Source organism: Biomphalaria glabrata, chromosome 13, assembly GCF_947242115.1.
Source record: "Biomphalaria glabrata chromosome 13, xgBioGlab47.1, whole genome shotgun sequence".
NCBI classification, from domain to species: domain Eukaryota; kingdom Metazoa; phylum Mollusca; class Gastropoda; family Planorbidae; genus Biomphalaria; species Biomphalaria glabrata.
The window spans coordinates 3,775,532-3,801,870 of NC_074723.1; the positions used below are offsets into that span (position 1 = coordinate 3,775,532).

Genomic DNA, 26,339 nt, shown 5'->3' on the forward strand with positions numbered 1-26,339 from the left:
CAACCAATTTTCAATTTCCTTCTCCCTGAAATGACCTTCCTTGACCACCTGTGCATAACTTAGAGGACCAGGTCTCTCCTTGGGAGGCACAGTTCGAGCCGGGCCGGCCTTTCGGGTGGGGCACTGATTTGACCAATGCTGGTCCAGTCCACAATGTAAGCATTGTGGTCTACGACTTGGTATGGTGACTAGAGCTTTATACGTTTTGGGATCCCCTTCATGCCGTAGCTGGATGTAGTGTGGGATAGGTGTATCTTTTTTTAGTATGAAGAAGGAAACCCACTTGTCCGAAGCACCTATTTTCGTCACCTCCACCTTGGATCCTTGCTCTGCACATTTTTCTAAAATTTCAATAATTCTCTTTTTCGCAATTGAAGGCGAACCCCAATGTAGGGTAATTTTTATTCTTTCCTCCTCTATTGGGAAGATCTCAATCTTGAAAGAGCCCTCACTCTCGAAAGACTTAACAACAAGTCTATCTCTCACTCTCCCCCGATATCGATACCAAAAAACATGTATATGGGTTTTCAAACCTATATAAATCTACTAACTCAGCAGCTGACAACTTGAGAGTTATTGGACTCCCAATAGAGGATTTCATGGCATTATTGCTAGATAGTTTAAAGAGAGGAGTATCCTTGGGGTGGACAAGGCCACCCGCTGGGTCCTTTTTTTCAATCAAGAAAGTCAAAAGAGGCGTTCTTTGAATAAATGAACAACAATAACAAAAGGAACAGGAAATGCGATTGGAAAGCGACCGCCTTTAAAGAAATAAAAAAATATGATAGTAAAAAAAAAGACAGCAATTTGAAAATTCCACTATAGAGATATACTCCCTTGACAGATAAACACAAGAGCAATCAAAACAACGCAGAAAACTGCCAAAATCATAGAAACAAGGCACTAGATCTAGATCAAGCATCCGCCATCTTCAATTTGGTGTACACATTATGATTACTATCATATCCTCATTGGTCTTCGAATGAAAGATTTTGTGGTTGTGCTTAATGTATGTGTTTTCATACTAGTTTTAAAACAGGTTCTCAATGATTTGAATATTCCACTCTTTTTATGTTTGGAATGAAATAAAGTGCCTATAGAACAACATATTTAGTGACCTTGCACTAATGACTTGCGCTGATTAAAAAACACAACTAAATCTTGAATGACGGAATCAATGTCTTCTTTTCTTGTCTCTCTACCAACAGAAATCCTGAGTGCACTCCAGGCAACAGCCTCTGGAACTCCAATAGCTAATAATATGGAAGATGGCCTGGAGAGTTAGAAAAACATGAGAGAAAAAAACATGAGACAATACTATGAAAAATTACAGGTGAATGCAGACAACAAAACAATTTTATCAAAAAAAAAACAACAACAAATTCACAAAGTCAAGATCTGATGTCATCAAATTAAAGCCAATTAGACCAAAAAGCTTTTATAAGATTCAAAATAGTTTCTGATCTGCACAATTTAGGCCATGTTGTCCCCATATACCCTCAAGGGTTATTTTCCCTTCATAGCTGAAGAGCTAAATTTTATACAGTTAAGCCATTAAAAACATGGCCCATTCACAGTTAGGATGGTATAAATAGTAAAAATTTATATAATTTAATAAAAATCAGTTGTATATATTATATATTCACAGTTACTTTGTCCATCACAGATCAAACCTTTGTAGTCAACCCCACCTCCTGGATAAAGCCCTGTATTTTCCCAGGGTCGACATTATCAAAGTTTGTTTAAGTTGTGTGCCCAAAGAAAATTTACCTATTTTGTGCATGGCATGCTGCACCCACACTTGCTTGTAATGAGGGGACATTACTCAGTATTTCATGACCTAGACATCAATGAAAAGAGTATTTGCTTGAATTTGTCCTAGCATAGTTGTACAGATATTTATTTAGAAAATAAAAAAAGTAACGAAAAATGACCTTTTATGCTCTTGCTGCCTATAAATGACACATTGCATGTATTGGGTAGACGTTCACTGCATTGGAATTTACCATTGAAACAAACAGAGTCTTGAAAATTCTCCTACATAAAAATTAGAAACAAAATAATAAATTTTTTTTTCAATCAAATAGTGTTAAATACAAAACATTCTATTAAACAATTTTTTTTTTATATAAATATACAATCTACATCAAATGAATTTTTAAAAGAAATTTTAAAAAATTAATTCTTACTATCAGTTTAAGTTCCAAATAATTTCGTATCTCCAACATATGAGAGTGATACATGCCTACGTTGTCAAATACAAGTTGTGCCGCCTTCAGAAGAGAAAATAAAAAGTCAACTTTTGTTTCCAATGACTTAGAAACGTCATGAGGAAATGCAAAACAAAAATGTAAAAACATGAACAAACTGTTTTGCTACTTCTCACGCCTTTGATTTAGAGAGTCAATAGATCGAAGTCATGCTTGCTAATTCCCTCTACCAAGACCATTTGTCATATTAGGCCTGAACACTGACATGTAATGTGGCAACCTGTGGTCATTGGAGACCAGTAGCTCACTTATTGATCTGTGACATGGCAATGAGTAATTGGTTTCTGTAACATAGCATAGTGGGCCATAATAGCCTGGCATGCAATGTAAATGCTCAATGGTACAAAGGGACGTCACTCAAATTAAATTAGTTTGATAATAATGAGCAGAATGGGGAACAAGAATAGCGCATTGTGGGTTAGGGACTTAGGTTTTGGTCAGCTGCTTCTAATGGCCATGGTGGTTATATGTATCTAACGAAACATTGAAGATATAGAATCTATTAGCATATTGTATGTGGAAGTGAATGTGAAATATTGTATTGAAATTATATATAAATGTTCATTTTTGTGATTTTCACTGAGTATTTTATATGTAATAAAATATATTTGCAACATTTCAAAGGAGTTTATTACTCATTACTGTGGACTGTCATTCTGGTATGAGTGTAAATTGAAGAATGAAGGCAAGTGAATACTAGAATTAATTATATATATTGGATTTATATGTAACAGCCAAAAAATCAGGTTGTTGTAGTCTCCACTGACCATAAATTGCCAGGTCACATGTCAGTGTACTGTCAAGATCTGTCTCACCTCTCCAGGTTTGAATAGGTTTAGACACAAGAATTTAATGGAAATTGGTGTTGCCAACATAACATTCTCATAAATGATTGCTAAGTGAAACAATTGACTTTAACTATATTTACCCTCATTTAGAAACTTCATCAAGAAATGTCTTTAATTAGAAGTCATAAGACTCAAAAAATGATTAAGACTCTTTCAGCATTAGAAATATATAATTGGATGTTACAATAAATATATTGTTGAAAAGATATTAAGCTGAACAAATATTTTATACCAGGGCTTTTTATATTTTTCAACTTTTACTGAAATATCAATGTTTATACCATGGCTTTTATATTTTTCAACTTTTACTGAAATATCAATGCCATATTTATTTAATCTTCGTTGTGTAAACCTTAAATTAACATAAAACCAATAGGTTGTTAACAGTATATACTAACCTTACCGAGGCCTGCAATCATTGGAGTATTTTCAGTTCTGAAGCAAAAAGTAATTAAAATGGTCAAGTCTCTCAATGGTAAAAGTTATTTTAAATTTAATAACCACTGGATAAAGGTAATAATGAATAAGAAAAAAAAGTTTCCCAATCAGAAATGTGATTAATTATTAAGCACATGAAGTAAAAATCATGCTTTTATGGTTGACAGTTAAAGAGGGTGTCATGTAGCCAGCACAATGACAACTACATTTTCATTCTCCAATGTCTTTAGAGGAGGGTGGGTTCCAAGCTCAAAATCATTCAAAATCCAAGCATTCATCAGGAATCTAAACATGCAACACCTTGGTTTCGAAGCTGAGCACTTTACAATGTGATCACCACTCCCTTTGTTCCATTTTATTTTAAGCTCTGTGCCAAACTTAACAGAAAATCACATACGACAATGCTGTTCATAAAAATGAGGATATGATCACTCATGTGCCTGGCTTCTGAACTGAAGGTCCTTAGTTAAATTATTGTCTAGTTTTATCTTTTTTTCACTTTTTAAAATTTCAAATATATCAGCTCTGCTTGGCCTTTTGAATTGAGCTATGTGAATCATATATAAACTTGAGTGACATTGGAATCTTACATGTAATTTTGTGAACTTAATTGTTTTGCTCAGCTAAGATGTAGAGCTTGCTTGTATCATAATGCAATTGGAGAAAATTTAGTATGTATATTTTTAGAAGTGCTATTGGAAATGGCAGAGTAATATTAAAATAATATTTTCTTTTTCATTGCTTATCAAAACTTTATGCCAAGACAAAGCCAGTAGTATTAACTTATCTATTGATAGTATATAAAAAAAAAAGCTCATACCCAGGTCTGAAATTTCTTTCCTGACCACCACCAAACAGTAGTGGATAGATTGGTGAAGTTTGCCCAGGATTTTTAGCAAATATAGCTCCTATTCTGGGTGCATAAAACTGAAATTATAAGAGCAAAGAAAGCTAAAACAATTCATTCAAAGTAAAACACAAAAAAAAACTAGATACTAGTTATCTGATGGCTTCTTAGTTGTGTGGTATGCGCACTGGAGTGTTGTTTGGATGGTCTTGATAGTCCTGGGTTCATACCTTACCCTACCCTTCAAATCTGAAGGAACATCCGAAACATGCAAAACATTTTACAAACAAAAAAGAAAAAAAAATATTGTAAAATAGAAAAGAAAAAAAAAGAAATGAAATCTTGGTGTAAACAAAACCAAGAGAGAGAAAGAGAAAAGGGTTAATTTATTTTATAAAACAAGCAAAATAGCATCAGCCTCATTATTCATGTTGTCTCAAATTATTTGAATATCTGAGTGTCTGTCTTTGCAAAAAGCAACAAGTCTTAAGAAAGTTTCAAAGTTTATTATAGAAAAGAAAAAAAAAAACACCTAGTGAATAAACCCATAAAAGTTGTTGAAATCTTGCATTGAATAGAAAAACTTCTTTTAAAAAGTGAAGACTTACTTTATGCCCAACAACAGTGAGGTAGTCCACTCCTAGATCCTCTACATTCACAGATACTTTACCAATAGCTTGAGCAGCATCTGTGTGTAACAGGATTCTTTTGGTTTCACCAATGTTTCTTTTCAATGATTTGACTTGGTGGCAAATATCTGACACTGGCTATCAAGAGAGAAAATTCTTACACTAAAGCATAAGGAATATAAATGCATTTCCCTGTTCCTAGTTTGAATAATTTAAGTGTGGGAAGCGTGGTCAAGAGGCTAAGTGCGCTTGAACTTGGCTACCTAGAAGGGGGCTCGAGGTTAGACACCCGACTCGGGCAGAGTTGCGTTTACTGAGCGCCAAAAGGCAGCACAGAAAACCAACTCCTAGATTGCCAATTAAATTGACCCATCAACTAAGTAGTCAAGATATTTTTCTTTTGAATTAGTTTGTGAGCCATATACAATTTATAATGACAGCTATTGTTAGTATGACAGCATCTAAGGCTAAATGTAAGCACTCTACCTGCAGGACCCCTGTTTCATTATTGGCCAACATTACAGTAATCATTATTGTGGAAGGTCGTATGGCAGCCAGTATATCTTGAACATCTACTGCTCCAGTTGTGGTTCTCACAGGTACAAAGGTAACATCTGACAGAGATGCAATCATTATATAGCTTGCAGCTTTCATTTATACAAAGCTAATCCTAGCTAGCATCTGACGAAGAGCCCAAAAAGACATGTCTTTCAATTAGTTTAATCTTTATAAGAACTGCTCTATGACAAATTTAGTTAACATTTTGCACTTAAATTCATGATATTCTTTTTCTTGCGTTAATCTCTCCTCAATATATAACCTCCTTCCAAAAAAATTTTATTATTTGGTTAAGTGAACCAAATTCTCAAGTTCTGAAACCATTTTGTAAGGACCAGCTTATTATAATGACATATACGACTTCAAATGTGGTTAAATCAGTCAGAATCTTCTGTTATAAATTTAAAAACTTATCTAAAAATGTTTTAATGGTCTAAACCTAAAAACCAGTAAATTATTGTATGAGTACTGGGATCAAGCTTTAGAAAGATTCCATTATTTCAAATGAAAAGAAGGACTCAGCTGCCCACTACACATTCTATAAAAAAATTTAATACTTTACTTGACTGATACCCAAATGTTTAGGACCTATGAATCCCACTAAAATAATATTACACAGGTACAGAAGAATATTTTTTCTGTAATACAAAGAAGACAAACAATATATCTAAATTGAAACAATATTCTAAGCTAAACTGAAACAATATTCTAAGCTAAACTGAAACAATATTCTAAGCTAAACTGAAACAATATTCTAAACTTTTTCAAACAATATTCTAAGCTAAAAAAAAAGAGTCTTTTAAAGTGTTACCAGCTATTCCTTCCGACTGAAAGTGGTCTAAGACAAGCTTTATAGAGTCATGCTCAATATTAGAAGTTATAAAATGTGGTCTGCTTGTCTTATTGTTGGTGTCTCCAATACATTCAATCTTAAATGTTTCATGGTAGTACTTAACTGCCATTTGTAGAATCCAATTATTTCCCTAATAGAGAAAAACAAGGAAAACTGAATGACCATTTAGACGCACTACAAAAATATTAACAACTTATCTAAAGCCTCCTTCAGTAGTGAAGCGACTATGAATCATCTTATAGCAATGAGATGAAAGCTCTGGTTGGAATGATTTTTCCCACAGCTGTTTCCACCTCTTTTCGCAGCTGATGTATCCAAAGGAACGGCAGGTGCTAATACAGTTTGGGATCAGCAGCATTACAAGTTCTGCAAGGGTGTAGCACTGTGTGCTGCAAGCTGCCTAAGGGTCACCAGCTTCTGAGTTTCCCTCAGTGTTGACTCCCAAAGCCTTTCCCATGTTTAGTTATAGCTGCAAGGCAGACAAGTTTTTTTTGGATTCAGAGTTGCCTATTTTCTAGGTGGGTAGCAAACCAGAACTAACAAGCGCCCCAACATGAAGCTTACTAGTTTAGCTGCTTTTGTCCCTTCTGTCAGTCAAAAAAAAAGTTTTTCCAGACCCAATATCTGAGCCAGATGTGAAGGCCTGGGGTTGGACTGATTGCCAAAGACTATTTCAGATGCATGCTTTGGAGGCATTTTATAGGTAGTGGAGTGCTCATATCCACTACCATTTCTGGCAACAGAATCCAGTTTTTTTTTTCCCAAAATATTCCCAACATATATGGCAATGATATTCTGAGATATAGTTAAAAACTAAAATTCTTTAATAATAATTTCAAACATTTCAAATACGTACAGTTAAAACAATTCACATCAAACATATTTGACTACATAAACTAAAGTGGAGACTACATAAACTAAAGTTGAGACCATATGCCTGGCCTAAAATATTAATTTTAAAAGTGCCAGCACAAAGAAGTTTAACTAGATGTTCATTTAAAGACACTCTAAAATGAACTCACCTCAGTCCCTCCTGAAGTAAAAATTATATCTAAAAGAAAAAAAAAAGTTTTTGTTATAAATAAAGAAAAATTAGTACAAACTATTTTTAACAATTTTTCATCTTTTTTTTCTAATTACAAGTTAAACTATGAGTGTGGCTTGATTGTTTTGTAATGATTCAACAGTAAGACGCTTAGAAGTTGGGTTCAATTGGGTATTTTCCTTAGTGACACGACAGTACATTAAAAAGTAAGAACAGAAATAGGTTAAGGATGAATAACGGACATGAGACTGCTTAAAGTGAATCTTGATGATGTCGAATGTGCTCTTATTTCTGTAATAAAGTGATGTGTACTTTAAAAGGCTGGATTATCTTATTCTCTATTGTTTATTCTGTAGATAATGAAGTAAAATAGATATTTCCTTTTTAAAAATCAAAACCTGTACTTTAAGATAAATATGTTAGGCATGTGAACATGTCACACCCAAAACTAAAAAAATTATTGCATTTTATTACTAGACTATATTCATTATATGGCTGTAAGAATAGTTTATACTGAGAGAAATCATAAACATTTTTATAAATGCATCTAAATGTAGTCACTTTCTTGTGTTGCAGTACGAGACTAATCTGTCATAAATGTTTGAAATTTTCTAGGTAAAAAAGAATATATTTTCTAATACTCATGCATGGTGACAGGCGATACCATAGTAACTGACGCACCAATAGTGCATACAAGACAGTGTCCTCTGTTACCTGATATATTTGCCCCAATCATGTTAGCAACTTGGGTTCTTGCTAAAGATATAACCTCTTTTGCTTTACAGCCTGAAAAGAAAAAAACAGTTTGATACTCTTATTAGAATGTTTGAAACTAGAAAATGATTATTTTTTAAACCCATTAAAACACAAACTTTGTCATTTCAATAGAAAATTATAAAAACATTTACATTAACATATATGAATTCTAGACTAGCTAATTGGACTTTATACTAATGCTTTACAAAATACTAAAAAAAGGGAAAGATTAGACAAATAACAAAGCATTGAGCTGTTAAACTGGAGACCAAATGTTGGAATTTTGATAGAGATTAGAAATTTTATTTGAGGTTCTTGTCTTCTTTTTACAATACATATATTCAAGTCATAACTTCATGGAGGGCGGAACCTGTACGCTGATCTCAAAAACAGCTCTCATGATTTTTCTAGAAATTTAACAGTTGATGTATATTGCTGAGAAAAGAAATACTAGCTCGGAAAACTCTAGTTTGACCGTTATCATTTTTTAAATGTAAATTTAAATTTGGCTAGAGCTTTATATGAAAGTCTATATCCAAAATCGTTTTTTAAAGGACTATAGCATTCTTGAAGTGACTATCATTTTTTCTCAAGAAATGAAACAAAAATCTACTCTAAAATACCAATATCAGAATTTAATTCTCAATACTAACTCATTACTTGCATGGAAGAAAAGCAATTTAAATCTGACAGAATTTAGTGTTTATATTTACTGAATCACAATCACACAGGTGACAGGTTGCAGCACGCATATTACCTAGCTCATGAGAACTTGAAGGATTACCCCATGCTTCTCTCAATGATTCAGTTATCACATCAATGACTTCAGGAGCTAGAGGTGTTGTAGCATTGTAATCAAGGTAGACCATTTTCTGTACATGAACTTGTGTTATGGATATTTTCCTGTGCAGCTATAAATGCATTCTATGTGATCATATGCAATGTACACTGTAGATAAAAAATAAAGATAAAAAGTACAGAGGAGCAGGAGATAAGATAAATCATTAATTAACCAGATAAATCATTAATTAACCTACTTGCATAAAATGAAATCAAGTTCAAGTTTTGAACCTCAGGGTTTTTAAGACTTTCCAGAGTGCACCCAATTCTTATTAAAACCTGACTTTAGTTGGGGAAAGTAAAGGTCACTGAGCTGGCCACATAACACCCTCATTAACGATTGGTTTTAAAAACTTATAAGCTATACGTCATCTACCCTATAGACAGATAGGGGAGTTTTACCTGAGTTTAGTTGAAGAAAGTATAAGTCATTGTGCTGGCCATATGACACCACATTAACAATTGGTAATAAAAACTAATAAATATAAGCCAAACATCATCTAACCATAGACAGGGGAGCTTTACTTTTAAAAGATTTCAAAATCTTAGAGGGGGGATGTTCAGAAAGGATGATTTGCAGAGATAGAAGTCTCTTTTTCAATTTTAGTTGTTTTTTTTTTAAATGCAGACATTTTTTTTTTACAAATTTTTATTAGATAGTGATTCATTTTTTTATGAGAGAAAACCTTTTTGTAAATAATATAATAAAATGTAGAAGCACCTACACCACTTGGGTGATTACCATATGTCCAAGGCAATGCTTTAAAATCTCTTTAGACCTTTTGCTGGAATAGAGGCCGTTGTCTTCCAAGATTTTTTCAATTTTCCTTAGTCACTTTTGTTCAAAAAGTTCCTTTCAATATGGTAATGTTGTGAGTGTAATTTTTGATGCCCTTTTTATGATGTTTTTTAGATGTTGCAACAGTTTAGATGAAGCGTTGCCTTGCCAACAAGTTATTCCATATGTTTAGCAGATTTTGTATTGTCGCGCCATAATAAGTATCTAGGATCTTCTTGTTTAGTTTAAAGCTATTGAGTCTGTATAGAAAAAATAGTCGCTGGGCTGTTTTCTTTGTCAGAGTTCCAAGGTGGTCTTCCCATGAAAACTTGTTATTAATGATAAAGCCTAGATATTTATATGCCTTTACTTGTTCTATAGATGTTGTGTTTATTTGAAGTTCACTTATATACTACACTATGGTCACTACTTAACTGAGTGACACTGGTCTAGTATTTACATTTAGGCCCTTTTTGTGGTGAAATTATGAGACATAAACAGATGATAACAAAATTTTTTTAAAAATTATTTTCAGAAATCGCTAACTCCCTAAACTGGGAGTGCAAAAAATTAAATGTAAAAACAGTATAAATGTGAATTTAAAGACATTATATAGTTATACAGGGTTAGCTAGTGTATTTTTTAAAAGTTGTAAGTGGCGGAAAACAGATTGAGCTCTCAACATTCTACTTTTAGGACCATTTTTTTGACCAATTTCAAATTGGCTTTTATTGACATATTATATATCAAATTTATTGCCCAAGAATAGAGGAATTCAATAAAAATAAAATCAGAAGCAACAGACAATTATTTAACTTGAAAAAATGAGGTCAAACACACTTACCCCTAATAATGAAAAATCCATCACTCACAGAAGATATGTCCAACAATCCATGAATTTCACAAATTCACAATATTATTAATAGAAAAATGTATCACAAAGTAAAGTATATTTATAGAACATTTGAAAAAAATATATAAATAAGTGTTTTAAGACATTTATGCCTGTTAATTGAGCCCCCCCAGACCCCACCCCCTCCGTAAAAAAAAAAATTGCAAATTATACTTTATCATCATCCTGAATAACAAAACCATTATCAGTTTTGACATAATATGTATCAAATTTAATGCCCAAGAACAGAGGAATCCAAAAAAAGTAAATTCATTATCATCAGACAAGTATTTAACATAGAAAAATGAGATCAAACACACTTACCCCTAATAATGAAAAATCCACCATTCACAGAAAATATGTCCAATATTCCATGAATTTCACAAATTCACAATATTATTAACATAAAACTGTGTCACAAAGTTAAGTATATTTATAGAACATTTGAAAAAACAAACAAACAACTTTAAAATGTATTTATAACTAATAAATAAGCCCCCTCTTCGGCCCACCCTACCATAAAGTCACTTTTTTTTATCTTCATTTTTTTACATACTATTTATATTTTATATCAATATCAATTTTAGATAAAGGGTATAGATGTATTTTAGACTAGAAAAGATCTAATATTAAATGAAATATTATCAAGATATAAATAGATCTCTCTCTAGTTCATTTCTAGATCTAGGCATTAGAATTAGAGGTCTAGATTCTAGCCCTAATATAATTGGCTTTTAAAAACTCACAGGTGCATGGTGTTTTCTGTTTACTATATATATATATATATATCAAATAATCTAAGTTTTTGTATCTGTTGTAATTGTTGCTGAGAAAAGAAATAAAAACAACATTTATTTGGTTTAAATGTGTTTGTTGTTGTTTTTAGCGATGTCTTAAAGTTTAAGTCATAAGTAGATCTATTCAATAGAGATTTATTCTTAGATTTCTAGAATGTAGATCTAGACTATTCTAGTCTAGTCTTATAGACTGTCAGGTTCTTGTATTCTTGTATTTATCAAATTATTATTATATATTTCCAATGCAAATATTTATTAATATTAAATATTATTTCAATTTGTATTATTGTTATTATTTTCTGAACTTATAATATTTTGGCTCAAGTTCAGCCTGACAAGCACATCATACACATATGGTTGTAGATAAACTAATAAACTAAGTGTATGATGTAAATAACAATAAAATTTATTCTTGTGATATATTTACAAATGACTGATTCATGATGACTGATAATAATAGTATGAAATATCAATATGTAATAATATGTAATCTACAATGATCCAGTTAGTCTCCTTAGATACAGAACATTCATATAATTATGAAACACATAGTATATTACCTTAACTATAATAAGTAATTCAATGGATCACATAGTCCTTCAATCTCAAAAACAACAACTGGTAATATATGTAGATTTAGCCTCTAGATCAGGTACTGTCCACTGACGACAATTCCAAAAAGTAGAAGTTCATAGTTGACACTACACCATCAGGTCTGACCACTGCAACCCGCAGTCTGGAATCTTGAACCTCAGACTCATGTACAAATCAACGTGCACACCAGACGACCAACTGAGAGAAAGACCTCAGTCCTGTAGACTGTAGACCTAAAGTTGTACTCTCAATATAGAACTGAGACTGAATAAACAAGTCTTGACACTGAGACTTGACACAGAGTCTAACATATAGACTTGACACTAATACTTGAAATAGAGTCTTCAACTGAGACTGCGACTAAAACTTAGTCTTGACGCTAAAACCCTATAGAAGATAAAAGAAAGGATTCTTCTAATCATCTATATCTAGTCTAATTATAGACTTACAAATACGAACGAATTCAAAAAGAAAAACTATACAATGAAAAATAAAACTCACCCTAAACAGGGGTCAAGATAATCCAACAAGAAAATGTCCAAGGCAAATGCTAAGGCTATCCAATAACAAAAACCAAGGAGAAATTCCAGAGCTCTCAAAACACGTCTATCTGTACCAACGTACAAAACAATGGAGAGACTGTACTAGACGATAAATGACGCAAATCACACACACACTAAATTTACGTCACTAGAAGTTGTGACAAGCAACAAAAACTCAGTCCTCTAGTCTACACAGAAAATATTAATAGTGTAATGACGTCATCAATATAGTGATCAACGCCGCACTATCAATTAGAGAAATAATTCTACTATACAGTTACATAGATAACTGCGACATTCCCCCTCCTCAACGAACTGGCAATTTTGAAAAAAATTCCAGTTATCATAAAAACTGCAAGAAAATTCTCCAGAAAATCAACTTCACCAAGACCAATACTGCAAATACGTTTCCAAGAATTACAAGAAGAGACCTCAAACTCTCACTGAGAAAAAACAACTGAGAAATCCTCAACAACCAATAATCATCAATGAATACCTCAACAATAAAAAATCTTCATTATACACTTCAATAGACAAAATAATGTTTGTCTCAAAATTGTACAGTTAAAGTTACAACTGTTTGCATGTTACATAGTTACATTATCAAATTTAATCAATATCAAAATTAATATAACATAAGTACATGATTGCTCAAATGGATCAAAAAAATTATACAAGTCTTGAGCATACATCAGCAAAAACATTTAATTCTCCCTTCAAATGGACAGAATCAAAACAATAATCCTGAAGTGCTAAACACCATCTAGTTATTCTTTTGTTACAATAATTACTATTAGTTATGAATGACAAGGCCTTGTTATCGGTCTGGAGATGAAACTTCACTCCTGCCAAATAACGATCTAGCTTTTTGATCGACCATACAATGGCCAGTCCTTCTCGCTCAAGGATAGAGTATTTCTGTTCACGTGGCAACAACTTGCGACTGACAAACTTCACTGGATGTAACACACCATCTCTCATCTGACTTAATATACCTGAAATGCCTTTATCTGATGCATCTGTCTGCAAAAAGAATGGAAGAGAAGGATCAGGCAATCTTAGAATAGGATAATCACACAAATAAGTTTGTATTCTTCTCAGCGCCACAATACACTCATTACTCCAATCAATTCTCACAGATTTCCCTTTCTTCAATAACTCTGTGAATGGAAACACCAAGTCTGAATAACAAGGTATAAATTTAGAGTAATAGTTAACCAACCCAATTAATGACCTTACTTCCTTCTTAGTACTGGGTGGTTTAAACTCCAGGATCTTCTGAACATTTCTACTATCTGGTTTCACTTCTCCCCGACCTACATTATGTCCCAGAAATTTAATGTTAGTAAAGCCAACCTCTAATTTAGATGGTTTTAGAGTAAATCCATGACTTTTCAATACACCGAAAACATTCTGTACATCTCTAACATGAGTCTCCCAACTTTCGCTAAATATACAGATGTCATCAAAATAAAACAATACATTCTCAATATCTCTTAAAATACTCTTTAAAACTCTATTAAAATGGTTAGGGGCACCACTTAAACCAAATGGTAAGTAATGAAACATGTAGTGTTCCCCCAGAACTCTAAAAGCTGTATACTCTTTACATTCTTCACTTATAGGTATTTGCCAATACCCTTTAGTTAAATCAACTAAAGTAAAATACTTAGCCCTGTAGAGTTTATTGAATAGCTCTTCTTGATCTGGTATTAATTCAGCTGGTATTTGTGTAACACTGTTTAACTTACGGTAGTCAATGCATGGACGTAGTGTACCATCACGTTTCTTAATAACCACAACAGGAGCGGCATATGATGAATCTGTGGGTCCTATGATACCCAACTTCAACATACTATCAATTTCCTCTTTTAATTTCTCCTTCATATTTATTGGTACCGTATATGGCTTTAATGCTATAGGCTTAGTGTCCAGCAACTTAATCCTAAATTCTTCCACATCTGCTTTACCCGGTATGTCTGATATAATATCTTTGAATTCATCCAGCACCTTCATTATTTCACATCTCTGATTACAGTTTAAATCTGGGTTTACCTTCAATGAAGATAAAATGTCTTCATTCGTCTGCTTCTTATTGTTGATTTCTAATGTCGGAATGCTTGGTAAAATATCTTCATTTGTCAAGTCTTCATCAAATTCCTCCTCATCATCCACAACAGACACCATATTAGCAGACAAAATACTGTTCTCATGTTCAATATTAATAACAGTTTCACTTGTATCATCTTTACTTCTGCTATGATATTTCATCAATCTATTGATATGGTATAGTTTCAACTTATCTCCCTTCTTTACTAGAAAATTGAATCTTGATACCTTCCTTATAACTTTAAATGGTCCTTGCCAATATACAGATAATTTGTTTTCTCTTTGAGGTTTAAGTATCAATACACAATCACCTTCATCAATCTTGCGCAATGTAGAGTATCTATCATACTGAATTTTGTACTTTTGCTTTTTAACCTCACTATTTCTGTTGGCAATTGATGTCACATGAAATAACCTCTCCTTCAAATCCATTAAGTATGAGTAAACATTCCTGTATTCATCTTCCTCCTCTTTGTTTACAAATACTTGTTTCAGAATAGCCAATGGTCCTCTCATCTGTCTTCCATATACCATTTGAAATGGCGATATTCCTGTAGTTTCATTTGGGACCTCTCTATAAGCAAAAAGTGCAGCGCTAACCTTTCTATCCCAATCCTTTGGACTCTCTTGTGTAACTTTCCTTAGAAAACTTTTCAATGAAGAATTGAAACGTTCATTCATCCCATTCGACGAAGGGTGAAAAATAGTTGAGTGCACTATTTTAATATTGTAGAAGTTACACACTTCCTTGTATAAATCCGCAGTGAACTGACTTCCGTTATCACTTAGTACCTCGTGCGGTATACCAATTCTACTGAAGATTGTGTTTAATGCCTCAATCACAGTTTCTGTAGTAATATTTCTTAAAGGTATTGCCTCTGGCCATCTCGTAGCAATGTCAACAAGTGTTAAAATAAATCTGTTCTTGTTCTCGGTAACCTCCAACGGACCAACAATATCTATTGCCACTTTGTAAAATGGTGTTGTTACTATATTCATATTTCCAAGTTCAACTCTGTCACATCTTCGTGGGATTCTACACCGTTGACAAATATCACAACTCCTAATAAAGTCTTTAACATCTTTATCAACTCCTTGCCAAAAGAAATATTGGTATATTCTTGACTTTGTTTTCCTAACTGACAAATGACCTGCAAATATACTTTCATGTGCTGTTTTCAAAATTACTTCCCTTTTTGACACTGGAACCACGAGTTGTTTCTCTTCCTGACCTAATTGACCTTTGAATACACGATACAATAATCTATCGAATACCTTGAATCGAACACTTCCATTTGTCTTATTATCCACACTCTTCTCCTTCTGTCGATTCCATAATTCTTGTAATGTAGGATCACTCACTTGTTCTCTCAAGAAATCTTCACATGATCCAAATAACTTATAACAATCTTGAATAACTTCTGAATGTTTCATAATATCAGCCTCATTCTCTTTTTGTTTCATTGCTCTTGTAACAGCAGCACCAATATGTTCATTATGTTGTTCATCTTGTACATTCCCTATTATTAGATCAGCTACTGGATTTTCAAAACAAGCTACAATATATTTCCCTGTGATATAGTCTGAATTGATGTCAACACATGCCAGTGGATATTCCTTAATAGTACCATCAATCAATTTTAATTTGTAGCTACCTGGAATTTTGTCTTTGCATTCAATTAAAGAACTTCTTACCCCAATAACACTAGATCCTGAATCACGCAATATAGACACTATTTTATTATTTAATAATCCTTCTTCAAAACGTAATTTCCCTACAGACTTTTTCCTCAATTTCTGATCAACAATAGACATAGTTTCTTTTCTACATGGAGTAAAATATTCTATTTCATCAGCCAGATTAGAATGACAACAACTTTGAATTTTACGTGAACAATTTAGTCATCTCTGCGTACCTGTGTTTTGCACTTTCTTTGACTTGTCTGTGTTTTTCTCCTTAGTATAATCAACACCTGAATAATTCCTTCTGTTATTTCCTCCACCATGGTTCACATCATTGTAAGCTCCTCTCCAATTCCCTCCATCCATTCTCCTTTCTCTAGTATCAAACTGCCTCCTGTAAGTTCCATATGACACATTCCTTGTGCCTGACACATGTCTTGGTCCATCCTTATTATATGTCACCTGCTTTGGTTTCACTCCGGCTCCACCCACATAACATTCCGTTGACCTGTGACCTACTTTTCCGCACCTAAAACAAGTTATGACTTTCCTGTCACTAGCATAATTCTGACTTGTGGCTTCAGCAGCTCCCATTACATACACATTTTCCTCATTACATAATGATTTTGTTGAACTTGCAGTCTTAAAACTTTCAATTACTTGTAGCATGTCTTCTACATTATCACTTTTATTTAAGATAAGTTGACGATACACTTCCCCTGAAACACTCTCTAATAATCTGTCTGTCACAATCATATTTTTCATGCCTTCTATGGTCTCCTTTACCTCCGCCATCTTCATCCAATTGTCTAGTGCCCTTTTCAAATCGGCTACATATCCCCTGAAATCATTTTCTTTAGGTCTAATTTGGTGAAATTTCTTCCTACACGTTTCTCCATTTATATCAGCCTGTCTCATTAGCATAACCTTTACTTCATCATAATTTTCCTTCTTAAACAGATCATCTTGCAGCATAAAATTCTTGAGTTTCGACGTCAATTTGTACGATAACAACATAGCCCAACTTTTCTTATCAATACAACATCTTGTTGCTACCGCCTCAAATAGAGTCAAAAAGCCAATCAAATCCTCATCTTCCTTCATATTCTGAAAACTCTTGTCCAACTTATCAATTATATGTCTATGTTTATCCTGGATCTTAGGTTCTCCTTCTTTGTTTTCAGATTTACTTTCTTTCTGCAACTCCTTCTCCACAATTTTCTCCTGAAGTCTAGCCAATTCCAATTCTTCCTGCCTCTTTTTAGCTTCCACTACTTCCCTTTCTTTCCATCGTTCATGCTCCTCCTTCTTTATGCGTTCCTCCTCCGCCCTTTGTTCCTTCTTGAGCCGTTCCTCCCTATCCAATCTTGCTTGTTCTGCCTTGACATATTCCTCCTTCTGTTCTTTCACATAGTTCTGCAAGTCAGCTCCTGTAAAACCCAACGCCTGCCCATCCGCTATAAATTGTGAATTTATAGAAAACCTAGTCTCCATCCTTAGAATTTCCAAACAATATAAGTTTAACAGGTCAAATCGGAAAAATTAATTAGAGCACAAGACATACTATTAGCAACCAAAAAAAATACACTTAGCTGTGCTTTCTCCTGCGAAGATAGAATCTGCCTCAGCACCAGGAAGATAGAGTATTGATGACAAGGTACAGCCAGATACACCAGGACAACTTGAGAATCCCAACAAACCGATCACAGCTCCAATTTAGGTCCACCAATCAGTTTGGCATGTAACAAAATTATATCTTATTAGTATAAATTAAAAAAAAAAATATTATATATAAGATACAATGTTAGCAATAACAATATGATACACTGGCACCAATAAAGTCTCACACAAAAAATGTATACGATGCCTTTCCTGAGTAATAAGGTACAATCACATAGTACCGTTATGAATAGTAATGTGACACAAACAAGTGTCTAGAATCTGAAAATATACTCTTACAAGTACAGAAATTTATTTAGCAAATATTCAACTGTCAATAATATAACAAATTATGACTGAGATAATCCCTCAAATAACTCCTTTAACAGTTTAGACGAGCCCCCAAAATACTTGTCAGGTTCTTGTATTCTTGTATTTATCAAATTATTATTATATATTTCCAATGCAAATATTTATTAATATTAAATATTATTTCAATTTGTATTATTGTTATTATTTTCTGAACTTATAATATTTTGGCTCAAGTTCAGCCTGACAAGCACATCATACACATATGGTTGTAGATAAACTAATAAACTAAGTGTATGATGTAAATAACAATAAAATTTATTCTTGTGATATATTTACAAATGACTGATTCATGATGACTGATAATAATAGTATGAAATATCAATATGTAATAATATGTAATCTACAATGATCCAGTTAGTCTCCTTAGATACAGAACATTCATATAATTATGAAACACATAGTATATTACCTTAACTATAATAAGTAATTCAATGGATCACATAGTCCTTCAATCTCAAAAACAACAACTGGTAATATATGTAGATTTAGCCTCTAGATCAGGTACTGTCCACTGACGACAATTCCAAAAAGTAGAAGTTCATAGTTGACACTACACCATCAGGTCTGACCACTGCAACCCGCAGTCTGGAATCTTGAACCTCAGACTCATGTACAAATCAACGTGCACACCAGACGACCAACTGAGAGAAAGACCTCAGTCCTGTAGACTGTAGACCTAAAGTTGTACTCTCAATATAGAACTGAGACTGAATAAACAAGTCTTGACACTGAGACTTGACACAGAGTCTAACATATAGACTTGACACTAATACTTGAAATAGAGTCTTCAACTGAGACTGCGACTAAAACTTAGTCTTGACGCTAAAACCCTATAGAAGATAAAAGAAAGGATTCTTCTAATCATCTATATCTAGTCTAATTATAGACTTACAAATACGAACGAATTCAAAAAGAAAAACTATACAATGAAAAATAAAACTCACCCTAAACAGGGGTCAAGATAATCCAACAAGAAAATGTCCAAGGCAAATGCTAAGGCTATCCAATAACAAAAACCAAGGAGAAATTCCAGAGCTCTCAAAACACGTCTATCTGTACCAACGTACAAAACAATGGAGAGACTGTACTAGACGATAAATGACGCAAATCACACACACACTAAATTTACGTCACTAGAAGTTGTGACAAGCAACAAAAACTCAGTCCTCTAGTCTACACAGAAAATATTAATAGTGTAATGACGTCATCAATATAGTGATCAACGCCGCACTATCAATTAGAGAAATAATTCTACTATACAGTTACATAGATAACTGCGACATAGACTACATCTATAAATCACAAACATAACAAGTATTATTAGATCTAGTGTCTAGATTTACAATGCTTTTTGAAACAAAAATGTCAGTATCTGCTTTATTTTGGTAGCTCTAGATAGAATCTAGATCTACTAGTTACTAGATCTAAATTTTATTCTAAATCTACTGTCTAAGATTCTAAACAATGGAAGGAATACAGCACTCGATTTTTACCGGTCAGCATTTTTTTTTTTAGCTCTAATCACGCTCACAAAATTTCTAGATCGAATCTAGAAAATGTCAGATATCTAGAGACTTAGATCTAATGTAATATAATATCATATGACTCTAAAATATATATCATTTCGATCTACTAGATCTATGTCCATGTATTGGATCTAGTATTACTAGATTTCATTTATTTATTTTTGATCGCCTTAAAACGTATTCATTATGATCTAAAATAGATCTATATCTTTAGAATTCCAATTTAGATTTAGATCTAAGTTAAAAATCAATGTTTTCCTAACTTTTTTTACGCTGCAACCATGTACGCGTGTGTCGGCAGTTGTGCATTATGGCCAACGTATTGACGCCTATGATATTGACAATTGCGAAGCACTAACATTAAAGCATAATAATTACCTTAATAGTCAATATTAATTTAAAAATTGTAAGCGTGTGGCTTTTACAGATAAAGATCTCAATTCTGAGATGTGCCTTCTCTGACGGATTCAACTTGAATGAATAAAAAACATGTTTTCAAAAAAGCTATTGATGCCTATTTCCGGAGAAGCACTTCCGATCGGATAAAAAAATTAATTCTTTTTTTATTAAGATATATAGATATATATACGTATTAGTACTGATAATAAAACATTATTATTTCTCAAATTGAAAATGTAAAACGTTTAAATAAAATAGGCAATATTTAAGTGTAAAAAAAAATAAAATAGTGCACGTGGACTAGCTCTGCACAAATTGCGTAGTGTCATCAAGGTCATTTTTTTTTAAAATCTAAGACAAAAAAAAACAATTAATTCACTCCCCTCCCCCTGGATTTTGTATAATAGCCATTTTTGTATGGTAAGAATGTCTTTTTTATATATGAATATAAAAAATTATATGCTTCTTACCTTTTCAAACGGGATCACATAAATCCAAAAGTAAATCCTGTGCTTCGCATTTTGAATACTTCATGGAATTCACAAAACCATAAAATCTTTACAAAAACGAATTTCAACAAAATTTTGCTAACAAAGCTTCCACAAACATAGATCTATCTATCAAAACAAACAAAAACGCAACAGATGGTCTATTTAAGGGGATAATGAATTCTGATTCCCAAAAATGCATTTTCAATGGAAAATCTGTTTTCCGCCAAGTACATTATATATAGATCTATATAATATATATAAATGATGTAGATCTATTTTTCTATATGTACTATATTATATATATATATATAATATATATATATATATATATATATACGGCCCCCTATTTCTAATTTTTTTTTGTAATGCGGCCCTCGATGTGAAAAGGTTGCCCACCCATCATCTAAGTCTAGAAGTCTAGATGATGAGTAGATGACTTGATCTAGAATTTTATTAGTTTTTTGTTGTTCTTTTCAATTTTTGTCTTTCTTAGACTCCGTCGACGCCGTCGTCTTAGTTTCTTTGGTTTCTATTTAAATTTAAGCCTTCAAAAAAAGTCCTTAAGGTTTTATCAAGTTCGAGTGTAGTGAGGTAGTAGTAGAATAATATCATAAATATAGCCTAAAATAGGGTATAAATCACTACTAGATAGATCTACCATGACTATGATCTAGTAGACTAATACTAGTTTTTAGTTTACTAAAAAGTCTAAACGGTTTAATCTACGTACTCAGACTCAAGATACATGGGCGGCCGACATATTGACAAGTTACAAAATAAGCAGATTGATCTCCCTTGTCCTTAAGTCAGCATACCGGTATAAATTTTTTTTTTTTTTTTTTAAATTAAGTAAAGACTGTAGACGAAGTAGCCTAGAGACACTAGCAGAAATTGAGACACCTACACGCTCAGAGGAGGACTAACCCTTAAAATGGAGGAAGGAAAACTTTTTTTTAAGCTATGCTTAGGCTACTATCTATTTAATAAAAAACGGGTACCAGTAAATAGATGGATACAATAATATTTGATAATATATTTCTCAGTCCCCAAAAAAAGCCCTCGGAGAGTGGGAGCACATGAGGCGCCCTGACTGCGCTTCCCCGTGGTGGAGGCTGTTATAGCAGTGATATTATAGCAGTGCTGGATAGTCAGTCCACTGACCGTTGGAAATAGGCCTATATCGTACGGCTCAGTCCGAACTTCGAGGTGTCTCGCTGCGGTGAAGAAGAGGAAATCGTGTTTCCACTAATTCTCAACTTATATGCAGACATCCATGTACTACACAAAACAGCAGGGTTTCTGTTCAGGGCTTTTGCAAGAGATTATTTGAACCTCTCAGGCCTTTACTCAAATGGAGTTTGATGATGATGATGATACAGACACAGCCACCGGATCTTTGGAAAGGGCTTAATTTTTGGGGGGTCTCCAAATCTTGTCATGCCATCTTCGTGACAGCTCTCCAGATGTATCTTTCAGAAGCCATCTGCCAGTGAGGCCAAAATGGTAACAAATAATAATGCAATGTCTTCGATTTCGAAGATTAATGATAGTGCAGTGTTTCCCATGACTACGCGAACCCAGTTGTGACCTGCATATTCTTCCAAATCTCTCCTTTGGGTCTCAAATGTGTGTCCCGAAGCCTTTGAGAGAGCTCTCCAACTGTCTTTTTCAGGGGCCATCTGCTGCCAGCTACTTTCCTCTAAGCTAGTGAGGACAAAATGGCACATGGGTTGATCTTAATAGGGGTTTACAACTTACAGATGTAAGTCTCAGTGGTGGTAGTGGGCAAGAATTAATCTGTGTTCTTTGAATATATAAGAATTCAATAAAATGAAAGCTAATATTTGATACCTGTTGGTATCAAACTCCCCTAAGTTATAAGGTATGTCACCGTATGTGTTACTTCTGGTCACATAATACACCTCTGTTATATTCAATATTTACAAGCTTCTTTCCTTGGTCTAAAAGCTTAAGTACAATGTTTTTCCAACCTCCTCCTCCATCAGACTATAATAAAAGTTTGATAATTTACTGCTCTGATTGATCACTGAATGGAAATAATTTTGGACTATAAATCTGTAATAATTTAGTTCTGGAAACAAAAATAATATACAAGTACTCTTACAATAAAACATATTTAATAAATAGATGCAGTTTAATTTAAATATATGATACAGATTACTAATAATTATTACAATTATTTATGAAATTCTTCTTTACAACATACACACATTTTCATAAATATTTTTAATACTAGAGAAATCAAAATCAAAAACTTGCCTTAATTCAATGACAAAGAGAGAATAATAGAGTAGTTTGAATAAAATTTTGATGTCACTATTGCGAGGACCGCAGCTTTAACAAAAATATATACATATTCACTTGTATATCTATGGATCAACGTGATCAGTTTTTATATTTTCTAAATAGCAGGACTCAGCATGTAGAGTGGTAGATATTATTATAAATACACTACATTGTACTTTTACAAAGTTTTCTTAAATTATACATATCTGAATAAAACCTTAATTGTGTAATTTATGGAGACATTCAAGTCATAAATTTTTGTTAAGAAAGTATTGATGAAAAACAAAAGTGTCATATGCCATCTTCTGTACATATGTATGTAATGAATACTGGTACACATACTATTCAAGTTCTAAATCTAAAAAGGCCCCAAAATCTACCTTAAAAAACATGTTTGTATTAAATTATTTAACGTAGCTGAAAGTAACTTTTAAATTAAATTAGTAAAAATATATTTATAAATTATAAACATAAATTAACTAAGAAAAATATACTTATACTTTATGGCTGAAATGTCTTCATTTTCTTTAATGAACAGTATTTTTGTAGTTTAAATTAAAAGGGTAAACACAAATAAAACAAAAGTACAGATCTAAATATAAAATGAAAACAAATCAAAAATAAAACGTACTGGTACTCAATCTGCTTGTACTTACATACAGAAGATAACAAGTTTAAATGGAAATTTAATCATAAGCAAAATTCACTCACAATTAGTCTTAACTAGAAAAAAAAATTGATAAAGATTAATACAATTGAAAAACAAGTGAAACAAAACAAAATCTATAAATTAACATTGATCTGATTAGCTAGACATGGTATACTTGGCTACCTAGATGATTTGGGACTTAGCAGTCTAACGAAGAAAAGAATATTGATAAACATATTTAATGTATGTATACAAGCTGGGAACTTGAAAAAAGCTTTGATTAGTCAAATAACACAATCAAAATGAGCAGTTATTCTAATTATCTTCTTATATATTACAGATGTTACTTCAAAAAAGGAGATAATTACATCCTAAGCATTTCATGTGTCAATCTAGTCATGAAATGTTAATCAACGACTTAAACTCTGCTGAATTGTTGTTTTTCTGGCTGATGGCAGACTAAAGGCACTAGGGGGAGAAGGAACACTTATATGATTTTGTTCTAGCATATGGAATAAGAAAGATTTGAGTAAGAAAACCAATACATTATTCATTCAAAACCTCTTACAACAAATTATTTTTAAGGATTCATGGTCATCATAGTTTTTAATCAAGCGAAAATCATATTTTTTCCCAAGTCCATTTCTAAGCACTAATGATTAAACAAGTTTTCAATGCATTATATTTTGTAATAAATTATTTTCTTCTTAGAAATTACAAAACTTTCTTCAAAATAGAAAGATTATCCCCACAAATTTTGTTAAAATTGATGAGTAGGACTGGTTCTAAGCAAGTTTTTAATATTTTTTGTAAACTTCAGGCATTAAGTTTTAATTTTCCGAAACATAACAGAATCAATAAAAATATTTGTTTTAAAAAATAAAAAGACTTATAATGTAAATTTTCATTAATGAACAACTACAATTTCACTTTACTGCAAACAATGTAATTCATCTAATCAGCTACTTTATGGGATAGGTTTGCATAGAAAATTTATTAAATATGCATTATATTATATAAAATTTAACAAAGTGGCACAGAAATAATAAATTACATGTGTTTAAATTTCTACATAAATAAATCAGAAATATTTTGAATAAAAAGTACACAAGCTGAGCCTCAAATAACTCAGTCATCCTTTTAAAACTCAACCGGTTCTGTTATCAGGCTGTAATAATCACACACAAACAACCAAGTTAATTACCATGTAAATATTTATGATATTGTTCTGGTAATGTTTGTAGAAGTCCTCGTTTTCTTAAAACATCTTTATTAAACAACTTGGCATGGTACCGATGTCCAGAATCACACAAACAAGTAACTATAGTGTGACCTCTGCCCATTTCTTTGGCTAGTCGGTAAGCAGAAGCGACATTTAGTCCACTTGTAGAACCAACCAAAAATCCTTCTTCATCTAGTAATTTAAATGTCATATTGACAGCCTCTGTGTCTATAACAACACAGGCATCATCTATTGGGGAACCTTTAAGATTTTCAGTTAATCTGCCTTGTCCTATACCTTCTGTTATAGAATCCCCTGGAGTTCTTTCTAGTTTGCCATGCTTGAAGTAGTTGTACAAAACACTTCCTTGAGGATCGGCTAAAACTACTTTAATGTGTCGATTTTTTTCTTTCAAATAAGTTCCTACTCCTGAGAGTGTACCACCAGTGCCAGTTCCAAAAGTCACTGCATCCACCTTCCCCTGGGTTTCCTCCCATATTTCTGGCCCTGTGGTTTCAATGTGTGCCAGTCTGTTAGCACGGTTGTCAAACTGATTAGTCCAAACAGCATTTTTCAAACTTTCGGCAAACCTCCTAGCATGATGATTGTAGTTATTTGGATTGTCCCAAGGGCACACTGGTACTGTTGTAACTTCTGCTCCTAGAGTTCTTAAAATGTCAATTTTTTCTTGGGACTGGTTATTGGGCATAAATATTACACATTTAAACCCCATTGAAAGACACATGTGAGCCAGACCTATACCAGTGTTGCCTGCTGTACCTTCGACCACAGTTCCTCCTGGTTTTAACTGACCCTTCCGTATGGCATCTTGAATTAGAAACAAAGCTGCTCTGTCTTTCACTGACCCTCCACCGTTGCACATTTCTGCCTTTGCAAGTATGTCGCAACCTGTTTCATCGCTGATTTTGTTCAAACGGACCAGTGGAGTTCTTCCTACCATTCCTACTAACCCGTTTCGAATAGACGAATGTGTACAGCGCACGAAGAAACTTGTGAGGGTTAAGTTTATTTTCACATTATTGATCAGTAGAGTTGAAGGTGAAATCATTCTATCTATCTATCTCTAGTAAATCTAGTTAGAAGACAAGTCTAGATCTAAGTGAGTACCGATACGTGTTAATTGTAAATCTAAATATTTAGATCTACTTACTGACCTGAAGTGTACACACAACACATATTTCCTTGAACTATGACCTAGATCTGGATGTGAAATC

At 32.9% G+C, this 26,339-nt stretch overlaps 3 protein-coding genes across 5 annotated transcripts; all 3 read right to left on the reverse strand.

Moving 5' to 3' along the window:
• Nucleotides 1-734: 734 nt before the first annotated feature.
• LOC106062872 (selenocysteine lyase-like) lies at nucleotides 735-26,339 on the reverse strand. 3 transcript variants are annotated; one of them, XM_056007610.1, is made up of 13 exons: nucleotides 26,280-26,339; nucleotides 9,002-9,192; nucleotides 8,203-8,274; nucleotides 7,466-7,494; nucleotides 6,402-6,573; nucleotides 5,519-5,646; nucleotides 5,012-5,170; nucleotides 4,377-4,483; nucleotides 3,517-3,553; nucleotides 2,190-2,273; nucleotides 1,935-2,037; nucleotides 1,771-1,840; nucleotides 735-1,273 (listed from the first exon to the last, which is right to left on the reverse strand). In XM_056007610.1, the coding sequence occupies exons 2-13, from the start codon at nucleotides 9,111-9,113 to the stop codon at nucleotides 1,111-1,113; spliced, it is 1,236 nt and encodes a 411-aa protein (XP_055863585.1). In that variant the 5' UTR covers nucleotides 9,114-9,192; nucleotides 26,280-26,339; the 3' UTR covers nucleotides 735-1,110. The 3 variants fall into 3 exon arrangements, with proteins under 3 accessions (XP_055863585.1, XP_055863583.1, XP_055863584.1); XM_056007608.1 differs by lacking the exon at nucleotides 26,280-26,339 and adding an exon at nucleotides 21,657-21,733; XM_056007609.1 differs by lacking the exon at nucleotides 26,280-26,339 and adding an exon at nucleotides 9,827-11,331.
• On the reverse strand, nucleotides 10,923-17,973 carry LOC129922391 (uncharacterized). The gene is made up of 4 exons (XM_056008298.1): nucleotides 16,713-17,973; nucleotides 13,927-16,508; nucleotides 13,570-13,710; nucleotides 10,923-10,940 (listed from the first exon to the last, which is right to left on the reverse strand). The coding sequence occupies exons 1-4, from the start codon at nucleotides 17,971-17,973 to the stop codon at nucleotides 10,923-10,925; spliced, it is 4,002 nt and encodes a 1,333-aa protein (XP_055864273.1).
• Nucleotides 23,048-26,316, reverse strand: LOC106061328 (uncharacterized). The gene has a single exon (XM_056007611.1). It carries the CDS (start codon nucleotides 26,171-26,173, stop codon nucleotides 25,079-25,081), a length of 1,095 nt encoding a protein of 364 aa, XP_055863586.1. The 5' UTR covers nucleotides 26,174-26,316; the 3' UTR covers nucleotides 23,048-25,078.

What these genes read in the sequence shown, in the direction of transcription:
- LOC106062872 (XM_056007610.1), bottom strand. Translation starts at nt 9,113, where the DNA reads ATGGTCTACCTTGATTACAATGCTACAACACCTCTAGCTCCTGAAGTC. An exon ending in ATTTGGAACTTAAACTGATA is followed by an intron (nt 2,038 to 2,189) that starts GTAAGAATTAAT and finishes ATTTTTATGTAG; the next exon opens with GAGAATTTTCAAGACTCTGT. An exon ending in AGGCAGCAAGAGCATAAAAG is followed by an intron (nt 1,841 to 1,934) that starts GTCATTTTTCGT and finishes ATTGATGTCTAG; the next exon opens with GTCATGAAATACTGAGTAAT.
- LOC129922391 (XM_056008298.1), bottom strand. Translation starts at nt 17,973, where the DNA reads ATGGAGACTAGGTTTTCTATAAATTCACAATTTATAGCGGATGGGCAG. An exon ending in AAAGAAAGTGCAAAACACAG is followed by an intron (nt 16,509 to 16,712) that starts GTACGCAGAGAT and finishes TGCGTGATTCAG; the next exon opens with GATCTAGTGTTATTGGGGTA. An exon ending in CACCCAGTACTAAGAAGGAA is followed by an intron (nt 13,711 to 13,926) that starts GTAAGGTCATTA and finishes TTCTTTTTGCAG; the next exon opens with ACAGATGCATCAGATAAAGG.
- LOC106061328 (XM_056007611.1), bottom strand. Translation starts at nt 26,173, where the DNA reads ATGATTTCACCTTCAACTCTACTGATCAATAATGTGAAAATAAACTTA.